The 25,625-nt window shown below is 44.1% G+C and overlaps 2 protein-coding genes across 3 annotated transcripts in view; one reads left to right on the forward strand and one right to left on the reverse strand.

The window, feature by feature from the left end:
* Window positions 1-17,035, reverse strand: part of LOC115163815 (protein phosphatase 1D-like) — a 34,395-nt gene extending 17,360 nt beyond the window's left edge. Inside the window, exon 1 of one of the 2 annotated variants that reach the window (XM_029716000.1) lies at window positions 16,956-17,035. Coding sequence is in view for 1 of the 2 variants with exons in the window: in XM_029715999.1 (XP_029571859.1) it covers window positions 7,453-7,996 (544 nt within the window). In the remaining variant the exon portion in view is untranslated. Of the gene's footprint in view, window positions 1-7,452; window positions 8,484-16,955 lie in introns of those variants that run through there. The other variant, XM_029715999.1, reaches the window with a different exon arrangement.
* Window positions 17,002-22,732, forward strand: LOC115163821 (amine sulfotransferase). The gene is made up of 6 exons (XM_029716020.1): window positions 17,002-17,281; window positions 20,807-21,009; window positions 21,097-21,223; window positions 21,504-21,598; window positions 21,898-22,072; window positions 22,335-22,732. The coding sequence occupies exons 1-6, from the start codon at window positions 17,140-17,142 to the stop codon at window positions 22,460-22,462; spliced, it is 870 nt and encodes a 289-aa protein (XP_029571880.1). The 5' UTR covers window positions 17,002-17,139; the 3' UTR covers window positions 22,463-22,732.
* Window positions 22,733-25,625: the final 2,893 nt, after the last annotated feature.

Here is a 25,625-nt window from a genome sequence, read left to right on the forward strand (position 1 = left end):
GATGAAGACCTAGCTAACCAGTAGCTAACACCAGACACAGATGAAGACCTAGCTAACCAGTAGCTAACACCAGACACAGATGAAGACCTAGCTAACCAGTAGCTAACACCAGACACAGATGAAGACCTAGCTAACCAGTAGCTAACACCAGACACAGATGAAGACCTAGCTAACCAGTAGCTAACACCAGACACAGATGAAGACCTAGCTAACCAGTAGCTAACACTAGACACAGATGAAGACCTAGCTAACCAGTAGCTAACACCAGACACAGATGAAGACCTAGCTAACCAGCCAGTAGCTAACACTAGACACAGATGAAGACCTAGCTAACCAGCCAGTAGCTAACACCAGACACAGATGAAGACCTAGCTAACCAGCCAGTAGCTAACACCAGACACAGATGAAGACCTAGCTAACCAGTAGCTAACACCAGACACAGATGAAGACCTAGCTAACCAGTAGCTAACACCAGACACAGATGAAAGGGGAAACGGAGAAGAATCTTTGCCATAGATGAAAGGGGAAACATTTAATTATATTTGCCGACACCCTCCAGTCAAATGTTGGCACCAGTGAAGTAGCCATCTAGCTATATAAACCCCGCACCTCTGCAAACCCTTCTCCGATGTTGGTTACAAGGCAGAACTTATTTAAAATTAGGTAAAAGAATATCTGGTTACCATTGGTGTATTTAAAATTAAAAGTTCAGGTGATGTCACCTTGTCCCTTTAATAATGAATCCTAGTGTTTGACATAGGGGAGGGGACCATTAACTTTATGATCAAACTTCATCAATGTGGAAGCAACAAGTCATTTTTTCATACTTTGATCTGGTTTCCTTCACATATCAAATTTAATGAAAAAACATGATTGACTGTTCAACTTTGTCTGCCATCTTCACAGACAGAAAACCAGGCCAGTGAGATCAGAGGAACACACGACAGCGTCTGGATGAGAGACAGTGTGTTTCTAATCTGGAGAAGCATCAATCTCAATCTAAACACAGACCCAGACAGACCTTTTATCAACACCTGTGACAAGTCTGGGGAGGTGCAAGTAGTAGTGAATTATGGCTGAGATACCACTCCTGTAGGTTTATACCCTAACCCTGTTCCTGGAGAGATACCCTCCTGTAGGTTTATACTCCAACCCTGTTCCTGGAGAGATACCCTCCTGTAGGTTTATACCCTAACCCTGTTCCTGGAGAGATACCCTCCTGTAGGTTTATACTCCAACCCTGTTCCTGGAGAGATACCCTCCTGTAGGTTTATACTCCAACCCTGTTCCTGGAGAGATACCCTCCTGTAGGTTCAATCCTACCCTGTTCCTGGAGAGATACCCTCCTGTAGGTTTATACTCCAACCCTGTTCCTGGAGAGAGACCCTCCTGAAGGTTTATACTCCAACCCTGTTCCTGGAGAGATACCCCTCCTGTAGGTTTAAACTCCAACCCTGTTCCTGGAGAGATACCCTCCTGTAGGTTTATACTCCAACCTTGTTCCTGGAGAGATGCCGTCCTGTAGGTTTATACTCCAACCCTGTTCCTGGAGAGATACCCTCCTGTAGGTTCACTCCTACCCTGTTCCTGGAGAGATACCCTCCTGTAGGTTTATACTCCAACCCTGTTCCTGGAGAGATACCCTCCTGTAGGTTTATACTCCAACCCTGTTACTGGAGGGCTACTGTCTCTAGTGGCTCCAACCCGATTCTAATAATTACTTGGTTGATCAGCTGAATCAGGTTAGTTACAACTGGGGTTGAAGTGAAAACCTACAGAAGTGTAGCTCTCCAGGAACAGGATAGAGCAGTCCTGGTATGGGGTATCAATAGTGACACATCTATCAGCATAACAAATAGTTGCTGCACACTCAGCACTAATCAAGGGCTTGATTTAGTTGAATCAGATGTGTTAATACTGGGCTCGAAGAAAAATGCACATCCTTCAGTTTTCCCAGGACTAGATTACAGTTTGGATCCACTGTGTACTAGTGACTTAACAGGCCAGTCGAAAGAACCAGAGCGAATCGCTGATGACCGCCCTAAATACAACTACCCTCACAGCTGATAATCCAAGAGACTTGTTCATCAAATGATAAGAGAAAGAGGGAACAATCCGTATGCCTCAGTAGATATGCCACTTCATGCAGACTCTCCTTCACAACCAACAACATCAGATCTCACATGCTGCCTGGCCTGCCTCGTCCAGCAATAAACCTGATTTGTTATGTCATCGAGGTCAAACAACCGTCGTCAACTCTTTCCAAAACACGCAGATGAACCATTGTTGTGTGTATCGAAAGCAAACAGAGAAAGGCACTATGGGAAAATCCCATTCACGGTAGTGATGTGCCGTTCGTGAACAATTAGTTCTTTTTTTTTTTAAACTTCTCTTTTTACTGACTCGAGGAGTCAAAATTCATTTTTGCGAGTTTCATTACTTCATTTTCTGTTTGCAATGCACATCAGTGCCATCTGCTGGTCAGTAATAAAATAGCAGCGTGTGATTCTCAGACAGACGTTCCTCCTCCACTGGTTTCATCAACACTCTGCAGTAGGTCGTTGGCTTCAGGAGCCTATAATCAGCTGGAATACCAGGCTCACATCTGACATTATGCTTCCCCTTTTTTTTGCGTTCAAGGTGACTATTTTTCAAAAACGGGAATCTATGTTATTATTTAAGGATGCTTAAGACAGAAGCTTTATACTATACTAAATAAAATAAATTATATTTGAACCACATACTCTCACGTCCCTAAATGTTTGTGCAAAGTTCCCTACGCTAAGCTACCGGTCAAGTGAAACTTTTAGTACAAAAATCGGAACTATATTTGTAAGTACGGTGTCCAGTACAGGTCGGTGTTTGAAATCAGCTTGGAATCGAAGAAAACACCGGAACAACGACGAAATCAGTGGGATCTCATATGTTACAACACACGGCTTGAAAAAGCACGTGATCAAATAAATCTTTCCAACTTCAACGTGTTCAAAACAAACAGGAACTGAAATAAAAAAAATATTTAAAAAAAAAAAAGCTCCAACTGTGAAAAATTCGATTTGAACAGTCATCCAACTCAGGAACTCTGGCCTGTTTTTAGAGCTCCAACTTTCTGACCTGAAGATCGCAGAAGTCGGGATTTGACCTCGTATTTCTCTGAGTTCTCAGTTGTTTTGAACGCAGCATTATCTGCTTCACGATTTCGAAGCCTCAGAGCTCCTGTATAAAGCATAACATCACTAGCCATAAACACTCACATTGGCGCCACAAAAGACAGAAGATGATGATGTGTAGGTTTACGGGGAAGAAAAGAAAAAACGTGCCATTTTTTGTTCAAGATTATTTGTTAGCAATATGTAATGTATAGACTAAGAGCGCTTTATAAACTGTTTATTGATTGTGGGGGTTTTAATAGTGTGAGAAGACAACAACATATTTAGTGAGAATCACAACATAAAGTACAATATAATTTTCTAGCTCTTAACTAATGTCGATGTCCAGGCCCCAGGGGAAATCTAACTAGCATAATAAAACAAAGGCCCCTCGGTGTAAAGGTGAGACTCTCATGAACACGTACATGCTGGTTGTTTTGCTGTAGGTCCTCCGGTACCAGTTGAAAAAAGGTATTGAAGTATATATGGAGACTGTTTAGTGACAAAAAATGTTTAAAAAAAAAATTCATTAAAATGTTTCCTGATCTTTCTTATCTCTCTCTCAGATATGATTGACACTTCAGAACAAACTTCCTTAAATATTGTTTGGTGGGACTATCCGTTCTTCCATGTAGTGAATCTGTTATTCAATGTGTTTCTATGGGCTAATAGCAGTAATCTGTTATTCAATGTGTTTCTATGGGCTAATAGCAGTAATCTGTTATTCAATGTGTTTCTATGGGCTAATAGCAGTAATCTGTTATTCAATGTGTTTCTATGGGCTAATAGCAGTAATCTGTTATTCAATGTGTTTCTATGGGCTAATAGCAGTAATCTGTTATTCAATGTGTTTCTATGGGCTAATAGCAGTAATCTGTTATTCAATGTGTTTCTATGGGCTAATAGCAGTAATCTGTTATTCAATGTGTTTCTATGGGCTAATAGCAGTAATCTGTTATTCAATGTGTTTCTATGGGCTAATAGCAGTAATCTGTTATTCAATGTGTTTCTATGGGCTAATAGCAGTAAGGACTATCTGTTATTCAATGTGTTTCTATGGGCTAATAGCAGTAAGGACAAATAAAAATGTATATCAAAATATTTTTTAGATACTTCAAGGGGTCTTAAAATTCAAAATAAAATAGCAAAACGATCCTTGGTATGACCTTCTTAAAATAATTCCATATAGCTTAGTAGTTCGCTTTATTAAAGAGGATTGAGATGGGTTATTTTATAGTAGGATTAACACACACACACACACACACACTACTCCGACTCAGCGGCTCCATACACCTGCTCCGACTACCAACTGTCTGCTGTCATATGCCCACATGAGCGTCAGTGGCGACTCGTCATTCTGGGCAGGTGGGGCAGAGCTGTTTTGCGTGTTATTTTGGCATTAAAACATGTCACATTCCAGTTTAAAAACATTTTTAAAAACTAAATGGAGTTAATAAAGCCTCCATACAAACATGGTCTCTTTCTTGTTTTCTTGAGTAAGGCAGCTCCAAAATGCAGGTGTTTCAGCCTAGCTCAGTGCTTTCTGTGGTGGTGGGGCAGCTCCAAAATGCAGGTGTTTCAGCCTAGCTCAGTGCTTTCTGTGGTGGTGGGGCAGCTCCAAAATGCAGGTGTTTCAGCCTAGCTCAGTGCTTTCTGTGGTGGTGGGGCAGCTCCAAAATGCAGGTGTTTCAGCCTAGCTCAGTGCTTTCTGTGGTGGTGGGGCAGCTCCAAAATGCAGGTGTTTCAGCCTAGCTCAGTGCTTTCTGTGGTGGTGGGGCAGCTCCAAAATGCAGGTGTTTCAGCCTAGTTCAGTGCTGTCTGTGGTGGTGGGGCAGCTCCAAAATGCAGGTGTTTCAGCCTAGCTCAGTGCTGTCTGTGGTGGTGGGGCAGCTCCAAAATGCAGGTGTTTCAGCCTAGCTCAGTGCTGTCTGTGGTGGTGGGGCAGCCAGCAGGAAAATACAGAGCTTAGGGGTTGGTAATGTTCTCTAGTTGCCCCGTGATTGGCTCAGTGTTCTGTCACTCATGGGGACACTACCTAACTGCCAAATCTAAGAGTAGAGCTCGATAATTCAAGCCCCTTGGGTTCTGCCATAGAGTTACATTAGAAGTGTACCCATCCAAGAAGGCTCAAGATCATTGGCCACAGGCAAAATGACATCAAATCACATTATATCTACTGTAGCTTTGATTGGACTGATCATGTCAACATCCTACTTTCAAAATATTAGCTAGCAATCATCACCATGAATCAAGTCGAGCAATTTACTGCGCTTTTTAATCCTTGTCATATGAAGAGAAATTATAGATAAAACGTATCGGTGCTCATCGGCCATAAACATTACACAACAAGTTGGAAATCGCAAATTCAACAATGAGTGGTTCGGAAGGAATCAGTGGCTATCTGCAAGCATAGCAAAGCAATCCATCACTCGCCTGCTATTCAGTGGAGTGGGTGTGTGCTCATCAGCCTCACTGCAGCTCAGTGCTCATCGAAGGCAAGATATACATTCAAGAGTTGTTCACAATCTAGTTCGGTTGCGGAAACAACTAGAGCTCGTTTCAAATGTATCAATAAATAATCTTATTTGTTGGCCTAGTAAATCAACACATGTACATTGTTTAAACCACACGCTTACAAGTCTATCACAAATGACAGCTTCAATAAGCAAACCCCTATGGTAAAGGACATGTGGGGTGGCAGGTAGCCTAGTGGTTAGAGGCAGGGTAGCCTAGTGGTTAGAGGCAGGTGGCCTAGTGGTTAGAGGCAGGCGGCCTAGTGGTTAGAGGCAGCTAGCCTAGTGGTTAGAGGCAGGGTAGCCTAGTGGTTAGAGGCAGGTGGCCTAGTGGTTAGAGGCAGGTGGCCTAGTGGTTAGAGGCAGGGTAGCCTAGTGGTTAGAGGCAGGGTAGCCTAGTGGTTAGAGGCAGCTAGCCTAGTGGTTAGAGGCAGGGTAGCCTAGTGGTTAGAGGCAGGGTAGCCTAGTGGTTAGAGGCAGGGTAGCCTAGTGGTTAGAGGCAGGGTAGCCTAGTGGTTAGAGGCAGGGTAGCCTAGTGGTTAGAGGCAGGGTAGCCTAGTGGTTAGAGGCAGGGTAGCCTAGTGGTTAGAGGCAGGTGGCCTAGTGGTTAGAGTCAGGTGGCCTAGTGGTTAGAGGGAGGGTAGCCTAGTGGTTAGAGGCAGGTGGCCTAGTGGTTAGAGGCAGGTGGCCTAGTGGTTAGAGGCAGGTGGCCTAGTGGTTAGAGGCAGGTGGCCTAGTGGTTAGAGGCAGGGTAGCCTAGTGGTTAGAGGCAAGGCAGGTAGCCTAGTGGTTAGAGGCAGGTAGCCTAGTGGTTAGAGACAGGTAGCCTAGTGGTTAGAGACAGGTAGCCTAGTGGTCAGAGGCAGGTAGCCTAGTGGTTAGAGACAGGTAGCCTAGTGGTTAGAGGCAGGTAGCCTAGTGGTTAGAGAAAGGTAGCCTAGTGGTTAGAGGCAGGGTAGCCTAGCGGTTAGAGTCAGGGTAGCCTAGCGGTTAGAGGCAGGGTAGCCTAGCGGTTAGAGGCTGGTAGCCTAGTGGTTAGAGGCAGGTGGCCTAGTGGTTAGAGGCTGGTAGCCTAGTGGTTAGAGGCAGGTAGTCTAGTGGTTAGAGACAGGTAGCCTAGTGGTTAGAGGAGGCAGGTAGCCTAGTGGTTAGAGGCAGGTAGCCTAGTGGTTAGAGGCAGGGTAGCCTAGTGGTTAGAGGCAGGGTAGCCTAGTGGTTAGAGGCAGGTAGCCTAGTGGTTAGAGGCAGGTGGCCTAGTGGTTAGAGGCAGGTGGCCTAGTGGTTAGAGCGTTGGACCAGTTAACTGAAAGGTTGCTGGATCGAATCCCTGAGCTGACAAGGTAAATATCTGTCGTTCTGCCCCTGAACAAGGCAGTTAACCCCACTGTTCCCCGGTAGGCCGTCATTATAAATAAGAATTTGTTCTTAACTGACTTGCCTAGTTAAATAAAAGTAAAAGAGAGGTTTGTAGAATCATGAGTTTTCAGTTCGCCGGTAGGGCTCTGGGCATTACTGAGTCGAGTCAGTAAAAAGAGCTCAACTTCCCATCGCTAATTCCCGGAGCCCCCCTTGAGGTTGGGGGTGTAGAGAAGAATCGTGGGATGTCTCTTTCTTTGCTCTACAGACAGATGGTAAACCGTGGTATGTTTATTTCGCTAGCCAAGCCTGAGAAACCAAACCACACATTCAGCCTGTGGTGGCCATTTCATTCTTAAGAGTTTGCACGTTTTAGAGGCTTGGTCGCTAAATACAAATCCCAATGTACAAAGCTGGATGATTATTTAACTTACGTAGTTTTTTCCACATGGCATGGTGGCAGGCAACGAAACCTTTCCGAATAGCTGAACACACTTCCTCGTCATCTTTAGACCAAAAGCCCCGCTGTTTCTTGATGAATTCCCACAAATAGTCCCTTGCGAATTGCGCTGCCTCTCGGCCTCCGTGGCCATCAAACACCGCGAAGAAAGCCACTGATCGCCGGGGCCGGTTATCGCTCTTGGTCGCCGCAGGAGTACTGTCCACTTTCGATCCTGCCAGTGCAGCAGCTGCAAAACGTTGGTTCCCATTTTGTACATTTTGTGTCCATGTAACTGTAGTGGATGCAGAGGCAGATAGAGGATTGTTCAGTGCATTCCGATCTTCCTGCTCGTTTTCAGGCTTTTCCGGCACAATGTCGGCCGTCGAGTTATTCCCTTTGGTTTCATCTTGTTCGTCCGAGTTCAGCTCGTCTTCCCCCGGCTCGGGCTCCATTACTACCTCGGTAACATCCTCCATGTATTTTCTGCCTCCCTGATCGGAGAAAACACTCACTCGCATCAACAATGCTTTTTCCATGACTGTAGAGACGTCTTTCTTCAGATGCTGGGCGGTTGTTGTTGTTTTTTTTACTACCTAAAAATGGCTTCAAAAGTATTCTAAGTTAAAGTTTATGGCAGCTTAATGATCAATCGCCCGCTTTCGGTCTTTGTTTATTTTCAAGCCTTGTAGGCATGCTCAGGAACGCATTGACGTCAGAGCTGTATCTACCGGGGGAACTGCCCGGAGAAGGCACCGGTGCGCCACCTACTGCACGCGTACTTCATAAACAACAGGTGTAGGTAGACTAACATTTGGATCAGATCGCTTTATTTTACGGCCCTTCTCGACAATGCAGAGAGAAAAATAATTCCACGAGGGATATATACAGGCCTACACAGTAACAATAGCTTGGCTATATATACACGGGGTAGCAGTACTGAGTGGATGTGCAGGGGTAAGAGGTAATTGAGGTAAATATGTATGTACATACAGCAGTGGAGGCCACTCAGAGGAAAGGGAGGACCATCCTCAGTGAATTTCACAAAAATAATGAAACATCATTTCAAAAATATTTTTAGATAAAACTATACTAAATATATTAACATGTCACAAAATGATTTATTAAAACACTGTTTTGTAATGAAGGTCTACAGTAGCCTTAATAGCACCATGGTGTAGCCTGAGGACAGCTAGTTTCTGTCCTCCTCTGGGTACATTGACTTCAATACAAAACCTAGGAGGCTCATGGTCCTCACCCCCTTCAATAGACTTACACAGTAATTGTAATTATGGAAACTTCCGGAGGACGTCCTCCAACCTATCAGAGCTCTTGCAGCATGAACTGACATGTTGACCACCCAATCAAAGGATCAGATAATGAATCTAGTACTGAAAGCATAAGCTACAGCTAGCGAGCACTGCAGGGCATCAAATGTAGTGAATAGTTGACTCAGAGAAAGACAATAGTTGAACAGTTTTGAACAAATTTAATTTCTTCCAACATGAAAAGAGAGAGAGAGAGAGGAGAGAGAGAGAGAGAGAGAGAGAGAGAGAGAGGAGACAGAGAGAGAGAGAGAGAGAGAGAGAGAGAGAGAGAGAGAGAGAGAGAGAGAGAGAGAGAGAGAGAGACAGAAGAGAGAGAGAGAGAGAGAGAGAGAGAGAGAGAGAGAGACAGAAGAGAGAGAGAGAAGAGAGAGAGAGAGAGAGAGAGAGAGAGAGACAGAGAGAGAGAGAGAGAGCTATAGTTTGTTCTAAGTATTTTTTTCACTTTCACTTAGCTAGAGAATGCAGCTAGCTAGTTTAGCCTACTAGATACGAGAAGTAATTATACAACGATTAAAGTGATCATGCTGTTTGTATGTGGCTGCTATAGTGAACTGTGTTAGAGTGTGATCAGGGGTGTATTCATTCGGCAGATTCTGTTGAAAAACGTTTCTTAAACGGAAGCGAACTGAATGACAAGGGGTTAATAAGCATACCTGAATTTGTCCAATAGAAAATTTCATTTGCAACTCTTGGTCTAATGATTGCACCCTAGATCAGCTAGATGCAGGCAAGAGTGTGCAAGGCGGTATTGAATGTGTCACCGTCTGTCACCTTGATTACTCAAATTTCTCTCGACCTGTGCTCCTACGTTGTAGCAACCTCATGGTGGGTATAGGGAACATTTTAGTATCATGTAGTAGCCTAAACCTATCGCTGTTACATTGCACTGGGTGAATATGAATGACAGTCATCCAATATGTTGTAATAGAAATAAGGCCATGCAAAATAATTCTAATAATCATCCTCCCTCATCTTAAATGGCACTGACCGCCACTGACATATAGGTTGAGGTAAAGTGACTAGGCAACAGGATAGGTAATAAACAGTAGCAGCAGCACATGTGATGAGTCAAGAGAGTTCCCGCAATAGGGTCAATACAGATAGTTATTAGCTATTTGCTTAACTATTTAGCAGGATTGGGGGGAAGGAAAGGGAGATACCTAGTCAGTTGCACAACTGAATGCCTTCAACCAGAAATGTGTCCTCCGCATTTAACCCAACCCCTCTGAATCAGAGAGGGGCGGGGGAGGGGGGGGGCTTCCTTAATCGACGCGACGTCCTCAGCGCCCAGGCCTTCCTCTGACACCGCCTGGTATAGAGGTCCGGAATGGCAGGGAGCTCGGCCCCGGTGATGTACTGGCTGTACGCATTACTCTCGAATGCCTTGTGGTTGGATGCCAAGCAGTTGCCATACCAGTGATGCAGCCGGTCAAGATACTCTCAATGGTGTAGCTGTAGAACGTTGAGGATCTGAGGGCCCATGCGAAAACTTTTCAGCCTCCTGAGGGGGAAGAGGCATTGTCGTCCCTTCTTCACGACTGTGTTGGTGTCGTGCGTGGCCACGCAGTTGTGGATGAGCAGGGAGTCCAGGACTTTTATTTCCCTCATTAAAATGCAAATCATTTTATAACATTTTTGACATGCGTTTTTCTGGATTTTTTTGTTGTTATTCTGTCTCTCACTGTTCAAATAAACCTACCATTAAAATTATAGACTGATCATTTCTTTGTAAGTGGGCAAATGTACACAATCAGCAGGGGATCAAATACTTTTTTCACTCACTGTAGGTGTTCCTCTTGTCCAGGTGGGAGAGGGCAGTGTGGAGTGCAATAGAGATTGCATCATCTGTGGATCTGTTGGGGCGGAATGGAAGTTGGAGTGGGTCTCGGGTTTCTGGGATGATGGTGTTGATGTGAGCCATGACCAGCCTTTCAAAATACTTAATGGCTACAGACGTGAGTGCTATGGGTCGGTAGTCCTTTAGGCAGGTTACCTTAGTGTTCTTGGGCACAGAGACTATGGTGGTCTGCTTGAAACATGTTGGTATTACAGACTCAGTCAGGGACAGGTTGAAAATGTCAGTGAGGAGACTTGCCAGTTGGTCAACGCATGCTCTGTGTACATGTCCTTGTAATCTGTCTGGCCCTGCGGCCTTGTGAATGTTGACCTGTTTTAAGGTCTTACTCACATCGGCTATGGAGAGCATGATCACACAGTCGTCTGGAACAGCTGATGCTCTCATGCATGCTTCAGTGTTACTTGCTCTCGAAGCGAGCATAGAAGTTATTTGGCTTGTCTGGTAGGCTTGTGTCACTGGGCAGCTCTCAGCTGTGCTTCCCTTTGTAGTCTGTAATAGTTTGCAAGCCCTGCCACATTCGACGAGCGTTGGAGCCGGTGTAGTACGATTCAGTCTTAGTTCTGTATTGACGCTTTGCCTGTTTGATGGTTCGTCAGAGGGCATAGCAGGATTTTTTTTATAAGCTTCCGGGTTAGATTCTCGCTCCTTGAAAGCGGCAGCTCTACCCTTTAGCTCAGTGCGGATGTTGCCTGTAATCCATGGCTTCTGGTTGGGGTATGTACGTACGGTCACTGTGGGGACGACGTCGTCGATGCACTTATTGATGAAGCCAGTGACTGATGTGGTGTACTCCTCAATGCCATCGGAAGAATCCCGGAACATATTCCAGTCTGTGCTAGCAAAACAGTCCTGTAGGTTAGCATCTGCTTCATCTGACCACTTTTTTTATTGATCGAGTCACTGGTGCTTCCTGCTTTAGTTTTTGCTTGTAAGCGCGAATCAGGAGGATAGAATTATGGTCAGATTTGCCAAATGGAGGACGAGGGAGAGCTTTGTACGCGTCTCTGTGTGTGGAGTAAAGGTGGTCGAAAGTATTTTTTTCCCCTCTGGTTGCACATTTAACATGCTGGTAGAAATTAGGTAAAACAGATTTAAGTTTCCCTGCATTAAAGTCCCCGGCCACTAGGAACGCCGCCTCTGGATGAGCGTTTTCCTGTTTGCTTATGGCCATATACAGCTCATTGAGTGCGGTTTTAGTGCCAGCATCGGTTTGTGGTGGTATATAGACAGCTACGAAAAATACAGATAAACTTTCTTGGTAAATAGTGTGGTCTACAGCTTATCATGAGATACTCTACCTCAGGCGAGCAAAACCTTGAGACTTCCTTAGATTTCGTGCGCCAGCTGTTGTTTACAAATATACAAAGACTTATCTTACCAGAGGCCATTGTTTTATCCTGCCGAAAAAAGCGTAAAACCCACCAGCTGTATGTTTTTCTTGTCGTCGCTCATCCACGACTCGGTGAAACATAAGATGTTACAGTTAATGTCCCGTTGGTAGGATATACGTGATCTTAGTTTGTCTATTTTATTATCGATGGCTAATAGGACCGGTAGTGAAGGTAGATTACCCTCTCCGCGTCGGATCCTTACATTTAACATTTACATTTAAGTCATTTAGCAGACGCTCTTATCCAGAGCGACTTACAAATTGGTGCATTCACCTATAATATCCAGTAGAACAAACACTTTACAATAGTGCATCTAAATCCTTTAAAGGGGGGGGGGTTAGAAGGATTACTTTATCCTATCCCAGGTATTCCTTAAAGAGGTGGGGTTTCAGGTGTCTCCGGAAGGTGGTGATTGACTCCGCTGTCCTGGCATCGTGAGGGAGATTGTTCCACCATTGGGGTGCCAGAGCGGCGAACAGTTTTGACTGGGCTGAGCGGGAACTGTGCTTCCTCAGAGGTAGGGAGGCGAGCAGGCCAGAGGTGGATGAACGCAGTGCCCTTGTTTGGGTGTAGGGCCTGATCAGAGCCTGAAGGTACGGAGGTGCCGTTCCCCTCACAGCTCCGTAGGCAAGCACCATGGTCTTGTAGCGGATGCGAGCTTCAACTGGAAGCCAGTGGAGAGAGCGGAGGAGCGGGGTGACGTGAGAGAACTTGGGAAGGTTGAACACCAGACGGGCTGCGGCGTTCTGGATGAGTTGTAGGGGTTTGATGGCACAGGCAGGGAGCCCAGCCAACAGCGAGTTGCAGTAATCCAGACGGGAGATGACAAGTGCCTGGATTAGGACCTGCGCCGCTTCCTGTGTGAGGCAGGGTCGTACTCTGCGAATGTTGTAGAGCATGAACCTACAGGATCGGGTCACCGCCTTGATGTTAGTGGAGAACGACAGGGTGTTGTCCAGGATCACGCCAAGGTTCTTAGCACTCTGGGAGGAGGACACAAGGGAGTTGTCAACCGTGATGGCGAGATCATGGAATGGGCAGTCCTTCCCCGGGAGGAAGAGCAGCTCCGTCTTGCCGAGGTTCAGCTTGAGGTGGTGATCCGTCATCCACACTGATATGTCTGCCAGACATGCAGAGATGCGATTCGCCACCTGGTTGTCAGAAGGGGGAAAGGAGAAGATTAATTGTGTGTCGTCTGCATAGCAATGATAGGAGAGACCGTGTGAGGATATGACAGAGCCAAGTGACTTGGTGTATAGCGAGAATAGGAGAGGGCCTAGAACAGAGCCCTGGGGGACACCAGTGGTGAGAGCACGTGGTGCGGAGACAGCTTCTCGCCACGCCACCTGGTAGGAGCGACCTGTCAGGTAGGACGCAATCCAAGCGTGGGCCGCGCCGGAGATGCCCAGCTCGGAGAGGGTGGAGAGGAGGATCTGATGGTTCACAGTATCAAAGGCAGCAGATAGGTCTAGAAGGATGAGAGCAGAGGAGAGAGAGTTAGCTTTAGCAGTGCGGAGAGCCTCCGTGACACAGAGAAGAGCAGTCTCAGTTGAATGCCCAGTCTTGAAACCTGACTGATTAGGATCAAGAAGGTCGTTCTGAGAGAGATAGCAGGAGAGCTGGCCGAGGACGGCACGTTCAAGAGTTTTGGAGAGAAAAGAAAGAAGGGATACTGGTCTGTAGTTGTTGACATCGGAGGGATCGAGTGTAGGTTTTTTCAGAAGGGGTGCAACTCTCGCTCTCTTGAAGACGGAAGGGACGTAGCCAGCGGTCAAGGATGAGTTGATGAGCGAGGTGAGGTAGGGGAGAAGGTCTCCGGAAATGGTCTGGAGAAGAGAGGAGGGGATAGGGTCAAGTGGGCAGGTTGTTGGGCGGCCGGCCGTCACAAGACGCGAGATTTCATCTGGAGAGAGAGGGGAGAAAGAGGTCAAAGCACAGGGTAGGGCAGTGTGAGCAGGACCAGCGGTGTCGCTTGACTTAGCAAACGAGGATCGGATGTCGTCAACCTTCTTTTCAAAATGGTTGACGAAGTCATCCGCAGTGAGGGAGGATGGGGGGGGGGGGAGGGGGAGGAGGATTCAGGAGGGAGGAGAAGGTAGCAAAAAGCTTCCTAGGGTTAGAGGCAGATGCTTGGAATTTAGAGTGGTAGAAAGTGGCTTTAGCAGCAGAGACAGAAGAGGAAAATGTAGAGAGGAGGGAGTGAAAGGATGCGAGGTCCGCAGGGAGGCGAGTTTTCCTCCATTTCCGCTCGGCTGCCCGGAGCCCTGTTCTGTAAGGTCTGGGCGCCTTACAAGGCGCCCAGACCGTCGTCTTCGATACCTTCGTCTCTTTCTCCTGCGAGTGACGGGGATGAGGGCCTTGTCGGACGTCTGAAGTAAATCCTTCCCGTTCGACTCGTTAAAGAAAAGTATTCCTCCAGTACGGGGTGAGTAATCTCTGTCCTGATATCTAGAAGCTCTTTTCGGGCATAAGACACGGTGGCAAAAACATTATTTACAAAATAAGTTACAAATAACGTGAAAAAACATAGCACAATTGGTTACGGGATCGTGAAACGGCAGCCATCTCCTTCGGCGCCATTCTAACTGCAGGAACTGCTGGATGAGCGATATTGCTAGATATACTTTGCTTATTGTTGTGTTTAGGAAATGTATAGTTTCCACAGCTTTTACTAGATGCAGTGCTACTGCCAGAACCTCTGGTTGCTCACTATCTGGCTCTCTGAAATGACCTACTTTGACAATATGATTGTGTTTAGGAAGTGTAGTTTATAAAACCACCTCATGGAGGGGGGGGGGGGGGGGGGGGGAGGGTAGAGAGATGGGAGGAGGAGAAGTGTCCCCCTCACCTCAGGGCTTTCTTCACACACTGGAAGTCTGTCTACCCATCTACCTGTCTGTCCCCCCTCTCCCCTGCTCTCACTTGGGGCCAAAGCCAGGCCACTGGTACTTTTCAGCCTGCATTTAGATAACAATGACTAACTGAACTTTAACACCTCAGTAAGCAACTGTTTTGATGATGCAGAGGTTGTTTATTCTGCCTTTCACAAATCCTCACTGTCAGTATAACATAAGGGTGTAAACTACTAGTTTAACATAAGGGTGTAAACTACTAGTTTAACATAAGGGTGTATAGACTAGTATAACATAAGGGTGTAAACTACTAGTATAACATAAGGGTGTAAAGACTAGTTTAACATAAGGGTGTAAACTACTAGTTTAACATAAGGGTGTAAAGAGTAGTATAACATAAGGGTGTAAACTACTAGTTTAACATAAGGGTGTAAACTACTAGTTTAACATAAGGGTGTAAAGAGTAGTATAACATAAGGGTGTAAACTACTAGTTTAACATAAGGGTGTAAACCACTAGTTTAACATAAGGGTGTAAACTACTAGTTTAACATAAGGGTGTAAACCACTAGTTTAACATAAGGGTGTATAGACTAGTATAACATAAGGGTGTAAACTACTAGTATAACATAAGGGTGTAAACTACTAGTTTAACATAAGGGTGTAAACTACTAGTTTAACATAAGGGTGTAAACCACTAGTTTAACATAAGGGTGTATAGACTAGTATAACATAAGGGTGTAAACCACTAGTTTAACATAAGGGTGTAAACCACTAGTTTAACATAAGGGTGTAAACCACTAGTATAACATAAGGGTGTAAACCACTAGTATAACATAAGGGTGTATAGACTAGTTTAACATAAGGGTGTAAACTACTAGTTTAACATAAGGGTGTATAGACTAGTATAACATAAGGGTGTATAGACTAGTTTAACATAAGGGTGTAAACTACTAGTTTAACATAAGGGTGTATAGACTAGTATAACATAAGGGTGTAAACCACTAGTTTAACATAAGGGTGTAAACCACTAGTTTAACATAAGGGTGTAAACCACTAGTATAACATAAGGGTGTAAACCACTAGTTTAACCTAAGGGTGTATAGACTAGTATAACATAAGGGTGTAAACCACTAGTATAACATAAGGGTGTAAACTACTAGTTTAACATAAGGGTGTAAACTACTAGTTTAACATAAGGGTGTAAACCACTAGTTTAACATAAGGGTGTAAACTACTAGTATAACATAAGGGTGTAAACCACTAGTTTAACATAAGGGTGTAAAGACTAGTTTAACATAAGGGTGTAAACTGCTAGTTTAACATAAGGGTGTAAACCACTAGTTTAACATAGGGTGTAAAGACTAGTTTAACATAAGGGTGTAAACTACTAGTTTAACATAAGGGTGTAAAGACTAGTTTAACATAAGGGTGTAAACTACTAGTTTAACATAAGGGTGTAAACTACTAGTTTAACATAAGGGTGTATAGACTAGTATAACATAAGGGTGTATAGACTAGTTTAACATAAGGGTGTATAGACTAGTATAACATAAGGGTGTATAGACCAGTATAACATAAGGGTGTATATACTAGTATAACATAAGGGTGTATAGACTAGTATAACATAAGGGTGTATAGACTAGTATAACATAAGGGTGTATAGACCATTATAACATAAGGGTGTAAACCACTAGTTTAACATAAGGGTCTCTGCAGCACTCCATCAATCAAAGCTTGAAAGGATCTGCAGAGAAGAATGGGAGAAACTCCCCAAATACAGGTGTGTCAAGCTTGTATCATCATACCCAAGAAGATTCCATGCTGTAATCGCTGCCAAAGCTGCTTCGACAAAGTATTGAATTATAGGGTCTGAATACTTATGTAAATGTAATATTTCCGGGTTTTTTTGTGTAATACATTTGCAAAAATGTCTAAAAACCAGTTTTTGCTTTGTCATTATGAGGTATCGTGTGTAGATTGATGGGGGGGAGGGACGATTTAATCCATTGCAGAATAAGGATGTAATGTAAATAAATGTGGAAAGAGTCAAGGGGTCTGAATACTTACCGACTGCACTGTATGTCTAAGCGTTAGAATGACGACTCAGGAGTGTACTTTATTGCAACGTCAGCGAACCTTACCACAGGTTCCAAAGTCTAAACGTGCTGTGTTCCAACTTTATTTGGTTCTTTGCAGCATATCTATTCATATCCACTGTAGATACTAATATTTATACAAAACTATCACTATTATGGAGAAGCTCACCGATGACCTGGTCAAGTACAAGGACTATGTTTTTGCGAAGGATTTGGTCAACGCTGAGCACATTGACTCCCTGCAGACCTTTGAGATCCGGGACAGTGACATCTTTCTGGTCACTTACCCTAAATCAGGTGAGTGACAAATCTATTGGATGAAAAAAACAGCGTTTGAGATGGTCTTAAAAACACTTATCATACTTGGGGGGAAAAGGTTGCGATCTCGGCTCTGTTTAGGTAATCAGTGAGGAGAGAAACCGAGAGCATAAAAACAGCATTTTAGAAAGTTAAAAGGAAATCCGGGATTGGAACATCCATCTTTGGACTTTTAAATGAATGATATCCATTGATTATTGAAAAATATAACTTAAATCCGAAAGTGGCGCAGCGGTCTGGGCTCAAGCCGTCATTACAGGGTTCGATCCCGGGCTGTGTCGCAGCCGGCCGCGACCGGGTGAGGGGAGGGTTTGGCCGGCAGTGATGTCCTTGTCCTATCGCGCTCTAGCGCCTCCTGTGGCGGGCCGGACGCATGCACGGTGTTTCCTCCGACACATTGGTACGGCTGGCTTCCGGGTAAAGCGAGCAGTGTGTCAAAAGCAGTGCGCCTTGACAGGGTCGCTTTTAGGACACACGGTTCTGGACCGTCGCCTCTCCCGGGTCCGCACGGGAGTTGCAGCGATGGGACAAGACTAACTACCAATTGGGGAGAAAAAGTTTATGTAAATATATACAGCTCTGGAAAAAATTAAGAGACCACTGCAAATTTATCAGTTTCTCTGGTTTTACTATTTATAGTTATGTGTTTGGGTAAAATTAACATTTATTTTTTATTCTATAAACTACTGACAACATTTCTCCCAAATTCCAAATAAAAATATTGTAATTTAGAACATTTATTTCCAAAAAATGACAACTGGTGAACCCGGAATATATATCAGTACCTTGATCAAAACAATCTCGAAGCGTGGATTCCGATTGGTCAGACCAGCATTGAATAGTCCTTAGCACGGGTACTTCCTGTTGGAGGCGTGGTCAGATTTGCCGAAAGGAGGGCGGGGGAGGGCCTTTTTGCATCCCAGAAGTTGGAGTAGCAGCGGTTGAGTGTTTTGGCAGCGCGAGCACTACAGTTGATGCGTTGATAGAACTTCAGCAGCCTTTTCTTCATGGTCGAATTGCTGCAAAGAAACCACTACTAAAGGACACCAATAAGAAGAAGAGACTTGCTTGGGCCAAGAAACACAGCAATGGATATTAGACCGGTGGAAATCTGTCCTTTGGTCTGATGAGTCCAAATTTGAGATTTTTGGTTCCAACTGCCGTGTCTTTGTGAGACGCAGAGTAGGTGAACGTATGATCTCTGCATGTGTGGTTCCCACCGTGAAGCATGGAGGAGGAGGTGTGATGGTGTGTGGTTGATTTGCTGTTGGCACTGTCAGTGATTTATTAAAATTTCAAGGCACACTTAACCAGCATTGCTACCACAGAATTCTGTAGCAATGCGTCATCCCATCTGGTTTACACTTAGTCCCACTATCATTAGTTTTTCAACAGGACAATTACCCAAAACATACCTTCAGGCTGTGTAAGGGCTATTTGACCAAGGAGAGTGATGAAGTGCTGCATCAGATGACCTGACCTCCACAATCACTCGATCTCAACCCAATTGAGATGGTTTGAAATGAGTTGGACCGCAGAGTGAAGGAAAAGCAGCCAACAAGTGCTCAGCATATGTGGGAACTCCTTCAAGACTGTTGGAAAAGCATTCCAGGTGAAGCTAGTTGAGAGAATGCCAAGAGTGTGCAAAGCTGTCATCAAGGCAAAGGGTAGCTACTTTGAAGAATCTAAAGTATAAAATATATTTTGATTTGTTTAACACTTTTTTGGTTACTACATGAAAATACAAATAAAGAAAAACCCTTAATAAATGAGTTGGTGTGTCCAAACTCTTGACTGCTGCTTATATATATATATATATATATATATATATATATATATATACAGTGAGTGGAAAAAAGTATTTGATCCCCTGCTGATTTTGTACGTTTGCCCACTGACAAAGAAATGATCAGTCTACAATTTTAATGGTAAGTTTATTTGAACAGTGAGAGACAGAATAATAACAAACAAATCCAGAAAAATGCATGTCAAAAATGTTATAAATTTATTTGCATTTTAATGAGGGAAATAAGTATTTGACCCCCTCTCAATGAGAAAGATTTCTGGCTCCCAGGTGTCTTTTATACAGGTAACGAGCTGAGATTAGGAGCACACTCTTAAAGGGAGTGCTCCTAATCTCAGTTTGTTAACTGTATAAAAGACACCTGTCCACAGAAGCAATCAATCAATCAGATTCCAAACTCTCCACCATGGCCAAGATCAAACAGCTCTCCAAGGATTTCAGGGACAAGATTGTAGATCTACACAAGGCTGGAATGGGCTACAAGACCATCGCCAAGCAGCTTGGTGAGAAGGTGACAACAGTTGGTGCGATTATTCGCAAATGGAAGAAACACAAAAGAACTGTCAATCTCCCTCGGCCTGGGGCTCCATGCAAGATCTCACCTCGTGGAGTTGCAATGATCATGAGAACGGTGAGGAATCAGCCCAGAACTACACGGGAGGATCTTGTCAATGATCTAAAGGCAGCTGGGACCATAGTCACCAAGAAAACAATTGGTAACACACTACGCCATGAAGGACTGAAATCCTGCAGCGCCTGCAAGGTCCCCCTGCTCAACAAAGCACATATACATGCCCGTCTGAAGTTTGCCAATGAACATCTGAATGATTCAGAGGACAACGAGGTGAAAGTGTTGTGGTCAGATGAGACCAAAATGGAGCTCTTTGGCATCAACTCAATTCTCCGTGTTTGGAAGAGGAGGAATGCTGCCTATGACCCCAAGAACACCATCACCATCTTGGGTGAGAACCTCCTTCCCTCAGCCAGGGCATTGAAAATGGGCCGTGGATGGGTATTCCAGCATGACAATGACCCAAAACACACGGCCAAGGCAACAAAGGAGTGCCTCAAGAAGAAGCACATTAAGGTCCTGGAGTGGCCTAGCCAGTCTCTAGACCTTAATCCCATAGAAAATCTGTGGAGGGAGCTGAAGGTTCGAGTTGCCAAACGTCAGCCTCAAAACCTTAATGATTTGGAGAAGATCTGCAAAGGGCGTGGGACAAAATCCCTCCTGAGATGTTTGCAAACCTGGTGACCAACTACAAGAAAAGTCTGACCTCTGTGATTGCCAACAAGGGTTTTGCCACCAAGTACTAAGTCATGTTTTGCAGAGGGGTCAAATACTTATTTCCCTCATTAAAATGCAAATCAATTTCTAACATTTTTGACATGCGTTTTTCTGGATTTTTTTGTTGTTATTCTGTCTCTCACTGTTCAAATAAACCTACCATTAAAATTATAGACTGATCATTTATTTGTCAGTGGGCAAACGTACAAAATCATCAGGGGATCAAATACTTTTTTCCATCACTGTATATAACTTAAACATTTCTCATGAGGAAATTGTTCAACTGTCTTAACGCTTGTTTTACTCCAGCCCTTTCAGCTCTGGCAGGGTGACCGCTTTGTTGTTTTTCGAATCCCCTTTCCACCAAGTCGGCCCCAAGAGCTTTATGACTGACACCTTTCCTAACCTGCAGGAACTATCTGGGCACAGCAGATCATCACTTCTATCTGTGAGTCAGAGATGGGTGATGTCTATCCCAACAACTTGGAGATGATGCCATGGCTGGAGTATATTGACAAAAGCTCTGACTATTCCTTACGCCCTAACCCGCGGCTATTCGCCTCCCACCTCACCCCTGTACTCATGCCCCCAGGCCTGAGGGACAAGAAGGCAAAGGTAGGCAATGGAGGGTAGAATGAGAATGGTAATGGAGTGCCCTACATGGAGGCCCGTAGGGCTGTAAAATATCTATTTTATTCTCAGATGATCTATGTGATGCGGAACCCAAAGGACAACGTGACTTCCTACTATCACTGGTGTATAAACTGGGCCATGTTTGAGACTCCAAAGAGCTTCGAGGACTTTCTGGACCAGTGGTTAGCAGGGAATGGTAGAGTAAAGACATCATTCATATAACCATATAACCATGGTTTTGTCCCAAATGAATACCCTATTCCCTACATAGTGAACTCATTTTCACCATGGCCAATAGGGCTCTGGTCAAATAGGGAATAGGGTTCCATGTGGGACGAACAACAGCCTGTTATGACCCCGAGAGTCTGTGTCCTAAATATCACCCTTTTTCACAGTTACACTACTTTTGACCAATCAACGAATACTGTATTGACCTTGGTGAAACAGCCTGTTATGACCCTGTTATTGCCCTACAGTTGGTGCTTCGTCCTGGTTTGACCACATCAAAGAGTGGCACAGTAAGAGAGACCAGTACAACATCCTGTTTTTGACCTATGAGGACATGATCATGGTAAGATATTACAGACTCATCTGACAGCCATGACCTCTGACCTGGATAGAGACAACCAACCGACTTGCCTATCCCTCAATTCTTCAACCTAATTTTCCCATTTTATGAACAAAGATGGACATGGAAATGAAGAGGGAGGACAGACAGAGGACAGAGTGTGTAGAAGTTCTGTGGGACCGGCATGTGATCGCACACACGCTGGTAGATTGTTAATGTGCCGAAGGTCAGTGGCCTTCACCACTTGACCAACCTCAGGCACAGAGTTTCATCTTTAAATGGACATGTTCCTCCTTTCTCAGGATCTGAAGACAGCCGTGCTGAAGATTTGCCGTTTCCTGGAGAGGGACCTGACTGAAGCAGACATCAACAAGATCGTGGAAAAAGCCACATTCAAAAACATGAAAAACGACCGCAAGGCCAACTATGAGTTCATACCAGAAGACATTCTCAAAAAGGGCCAGTTCCTACGCAAAGGTCAGGCCATGTATTCACACAGCGTATCTATAACAGTGCTGATCTAGGATCAGTTGTGCCTTTCAGATCATAATGAATAAGATCAGATGGACACGTTGCCCTGATCCCAGATCAGCACTCCTACTCTGAGACGCTTCATGGATATGGGCCTGAGATTGGGGAGAAGAGAAGAAGAAGAAAAACTGTTTATAAATAAACTGCATATAAACCATTTTATAATGTTCCTACTCTGAATAATGACATGTTGGTTGTGCTGTGGCAGGTAAAATCGGGGAGTGGAAGAACTTGTTCACAGTGGCCCAGAGTGAGAGGTTCGACCAGGTCTTTGAGGAACGGATGAAGGACATGACTCTGAAGTTCATCTGGGACATGGCTCGACAATCGGAGTGATGGGAGCCTCAACTCCCTGGCTTCCTCTTCCTCCTCACGTTGAGGAGTGCCAACAGCTGAGTGATTGATTCCAGGCTTGGAAGGATGGCAATGCAAGTCTACAGTGATGGAAGGGAGGAGGAGCCTGCAGGTCTGCCGCCACAAACCTCCCAGTGGACACTCTGCTAACGACATTCATGTCAATGATCTGTTGAATGTAACAAAACTTGGACAATTCCTAAACCATCATTTTTTTGTATTGATGAGGAATTAAATGAAACAATACTGTCAGACTCAGATCTTTTATTTGAATGAATATTTATTTATTTATTTTTTGAGGTAAAGAGAACGCTCGCTGACAGTACAGCTGAGCCCGAATGGCAGGGAAGATGGAGGAAGATGCTGAGTTGGAATCAAGCAGTGGGTCGAGTAAATTAGACGAATGTCCTGAGTGGTATCGAAAATTGGAACAAAATGGAAATAGTTTAAAACTGGAGTGGAGGAAACGTGTGTTAAACGATAATGAATCGCTTCTTGTTGGGATGCGGGTTTTTTTTGGAGTAAGGATGCATATGTGGCAAATTCGTTTGCGGTTTTGAAAATTGTGAAGTATGCGCTTGGAAAAGTGGAGTCTTGTCAGAGTGACCAGGAGTGGTCTTATTTTGATTCATTGTATTTCTGAAGAACAGAGGGTGCTTGCAGTGAGATTCAAAAGAATCCAGACAACAGAAGTTTTGTGTTTTGAACTTCGGAGTAGAGCGCCCGTTCAAAGGAGTCATCTCAGGGGTGACGACGGATGTTCAGGTTTAATACCTGAAAATATTTCCTGGTGTGGTTGGTGCCCGACGTCTGACCCGCTGGATGAATGGAGAAAAAGAAGGAAGTCTGTCGATCCTGTTGTTTTTTGATAAAGAGCAAATACCTACGCATGTGAAGCTTGGTTATGTAAAATACAACGTAAGAGCTTTCGTCCTCAAATCACTGCAGTGTAAGAATTGTAAAGGATTTGGCCATGTTTCAAGTGTGTGCAGACAAACAGAGTATACTGAAGAACGGCTTGTAGAAGGACGACGGTGTTGCAATTATGGTGGGGATCATGATCCTGAGTTCCTGTAGAGCCCTGTAAGGGTGAAGGAAATTTAGGTGGCAAAAAGTTAGAGCGGTCATTCGAATCTCCTATGCGGAGGCGATTTAAAATAATAGAGAAAACAAGTGATTCTAGTGAAGATATGTTAATGGATACACCACAGCCTGTAGTAAATGTTTGCTACCAGACAAAAGAGACCCTGTGTGTTAAAAAAAAGTGGATTTTGTTCAACTCATTGGCACAGTTATAAACTGTCACAGCAGTTCAAAGAAGTCAAAGAAACTGGACATTATTGTGACTCCGGCAGAAAGGTTTTTTGGGACTCAAGGATTCTAAAGAATTGCAAGGGGTACTGGCACCGGAAGACCCACCCTCCCTGGTTCCCCTTGAGCCTGTGTAGGGATCAGATCTGTTTTATTTATTTATTTTTAACAGAAAAGTTGTTTGATTTCCAACCCGCATAGTAGGTGCATTTGCTCCTGTCAGTCATTGGAAATCAGTCTATTCACACACTGTTATGGGAATTTTCGAATCCCAATGATAATAATTAACAATCAATAAGCCTTGACTAATCCCCAAGGTTTGTAAGACACTGGGTTAATAATAATTAGGCAAGGACTCAGCTTTCTGCAAAAGGTCTGTACAGTTTATTCAGAGAACGTTCTAAAGTCAAAAATTAGGACTCAGTCCTTTTATAATCCACACACATATTCCTATCTTTAGACCACTCCCTTCTCAAACAACCAGTACTTTTCCACTCACCACAAAGAACCATAAAGTTTACCACATTCTTCAAGGCTTTCACTTCCCCTCCCCCTTTATGACCCTCTTGGTTTGAAACCTCTCCAATCACCTCCTATCCTACCATTTAAGAGTGGAACAATTTAGTCATTATTCTAACACATACAAATTATTCTAACACACACACACAGACACACCATGTATTAATCTATAAGTATAACATAAGGGTGTATAGACCAGTATAACATAAGGGTGTATAGACTAGTATAACATAAGGGTGTATAGACTAGTATAACATAAGGGTGTATAGACTAGTTTAACATAAGGGTGTATAGACCAGTATAACATAAGGGTGTATAGACCAGTATAACATTAGGGTGTATAGACCAGTATAACATAAGGGTGTATAGACCAGTATAACATAAGGGTGTATAGACCAGTATAACATAAGGGTGTATAGACCAGTATAACATAAGGGTGTATAGACTAGTATAACATAAGGGTGTATAGACTAGTAATCGCTCCTCTTTCACCCCAGCTGCCAAACTAACCCAGATTCAGATGACCATCCTACCCATGCTAGATTACGGTGACGTAATTTGTAGATGGCAAGTAAGGGTGCTCTCGAGCGGCTAGATGTTCTTTACCATTCGGCCGTCAGATTTGCCACCAATGCTCCTTATAGGACACATCACTGCCCTCTATACTCCTCTGTAAACTGGTCATCTCTGTATACCCGACCCACTGGTTGATGCTTATTTATAAAACCCTCTTAGGCCCCACTCCCCCCTATCTGAGATATCTACTGCAGCCCTCATCCTCCACATACAACACCCATTCTGCCAGTCACATTCTGTTAAAGGTCCCTAAAGCAAACACATCCCTGGGTCCCTCCTCTTTTCAGTTCACTGCAGCTAGCGACTGGAACGAGCTGCAACAAACACTCAAACTGGACAGTTTTAACTCAATCTCTTCATTCAAAGACTCAATCATGGACACTCTTACTGACAGTTGTGGCTGCTTCACGTGATGTATTGTTGTCTCTTCCTTCTTGCCCTTTGTGCTGTTGTCTGTACTCAATACTGTTTGTACCATGTTTTGTGCTTCTACCATGTTATGCTGCTGCCATGTTGTGTTGCTACCATGTTGTGTTGTTGTCTTAGGTCTCTCTTTATGTAGTGTTGTGGAGTCTCTCTTTATGTAGTGTTGTGGCGTCTCTCTTTATGTAGTGTTGTGGCGTCTCTCTCTATGTAGTGTTGTGGAGTCTCTCTTTATGTAGTGTTGTGGAGTCTCTCTTTATGTAGTGTTGTGGCGTCTCTCTTTATGTAGTGTTGTGGCGTCTCTCTTTATATAGTG

The sequence above is a fragment of the Salmo trutta genome, chromosome 26 (genome assembly GCF_901001165.1).
Source record: "Salmo trutta chromosome 26, fSalTru1.1, whole genome shotgun sequence".
In the NCBI taxonomy this organism is placed as follows: Eukaryota; Metazoa; Chordata; class Actinopteri; order Salmoniformes; family Salmonidae; genus Salmo; species Salmo trutta.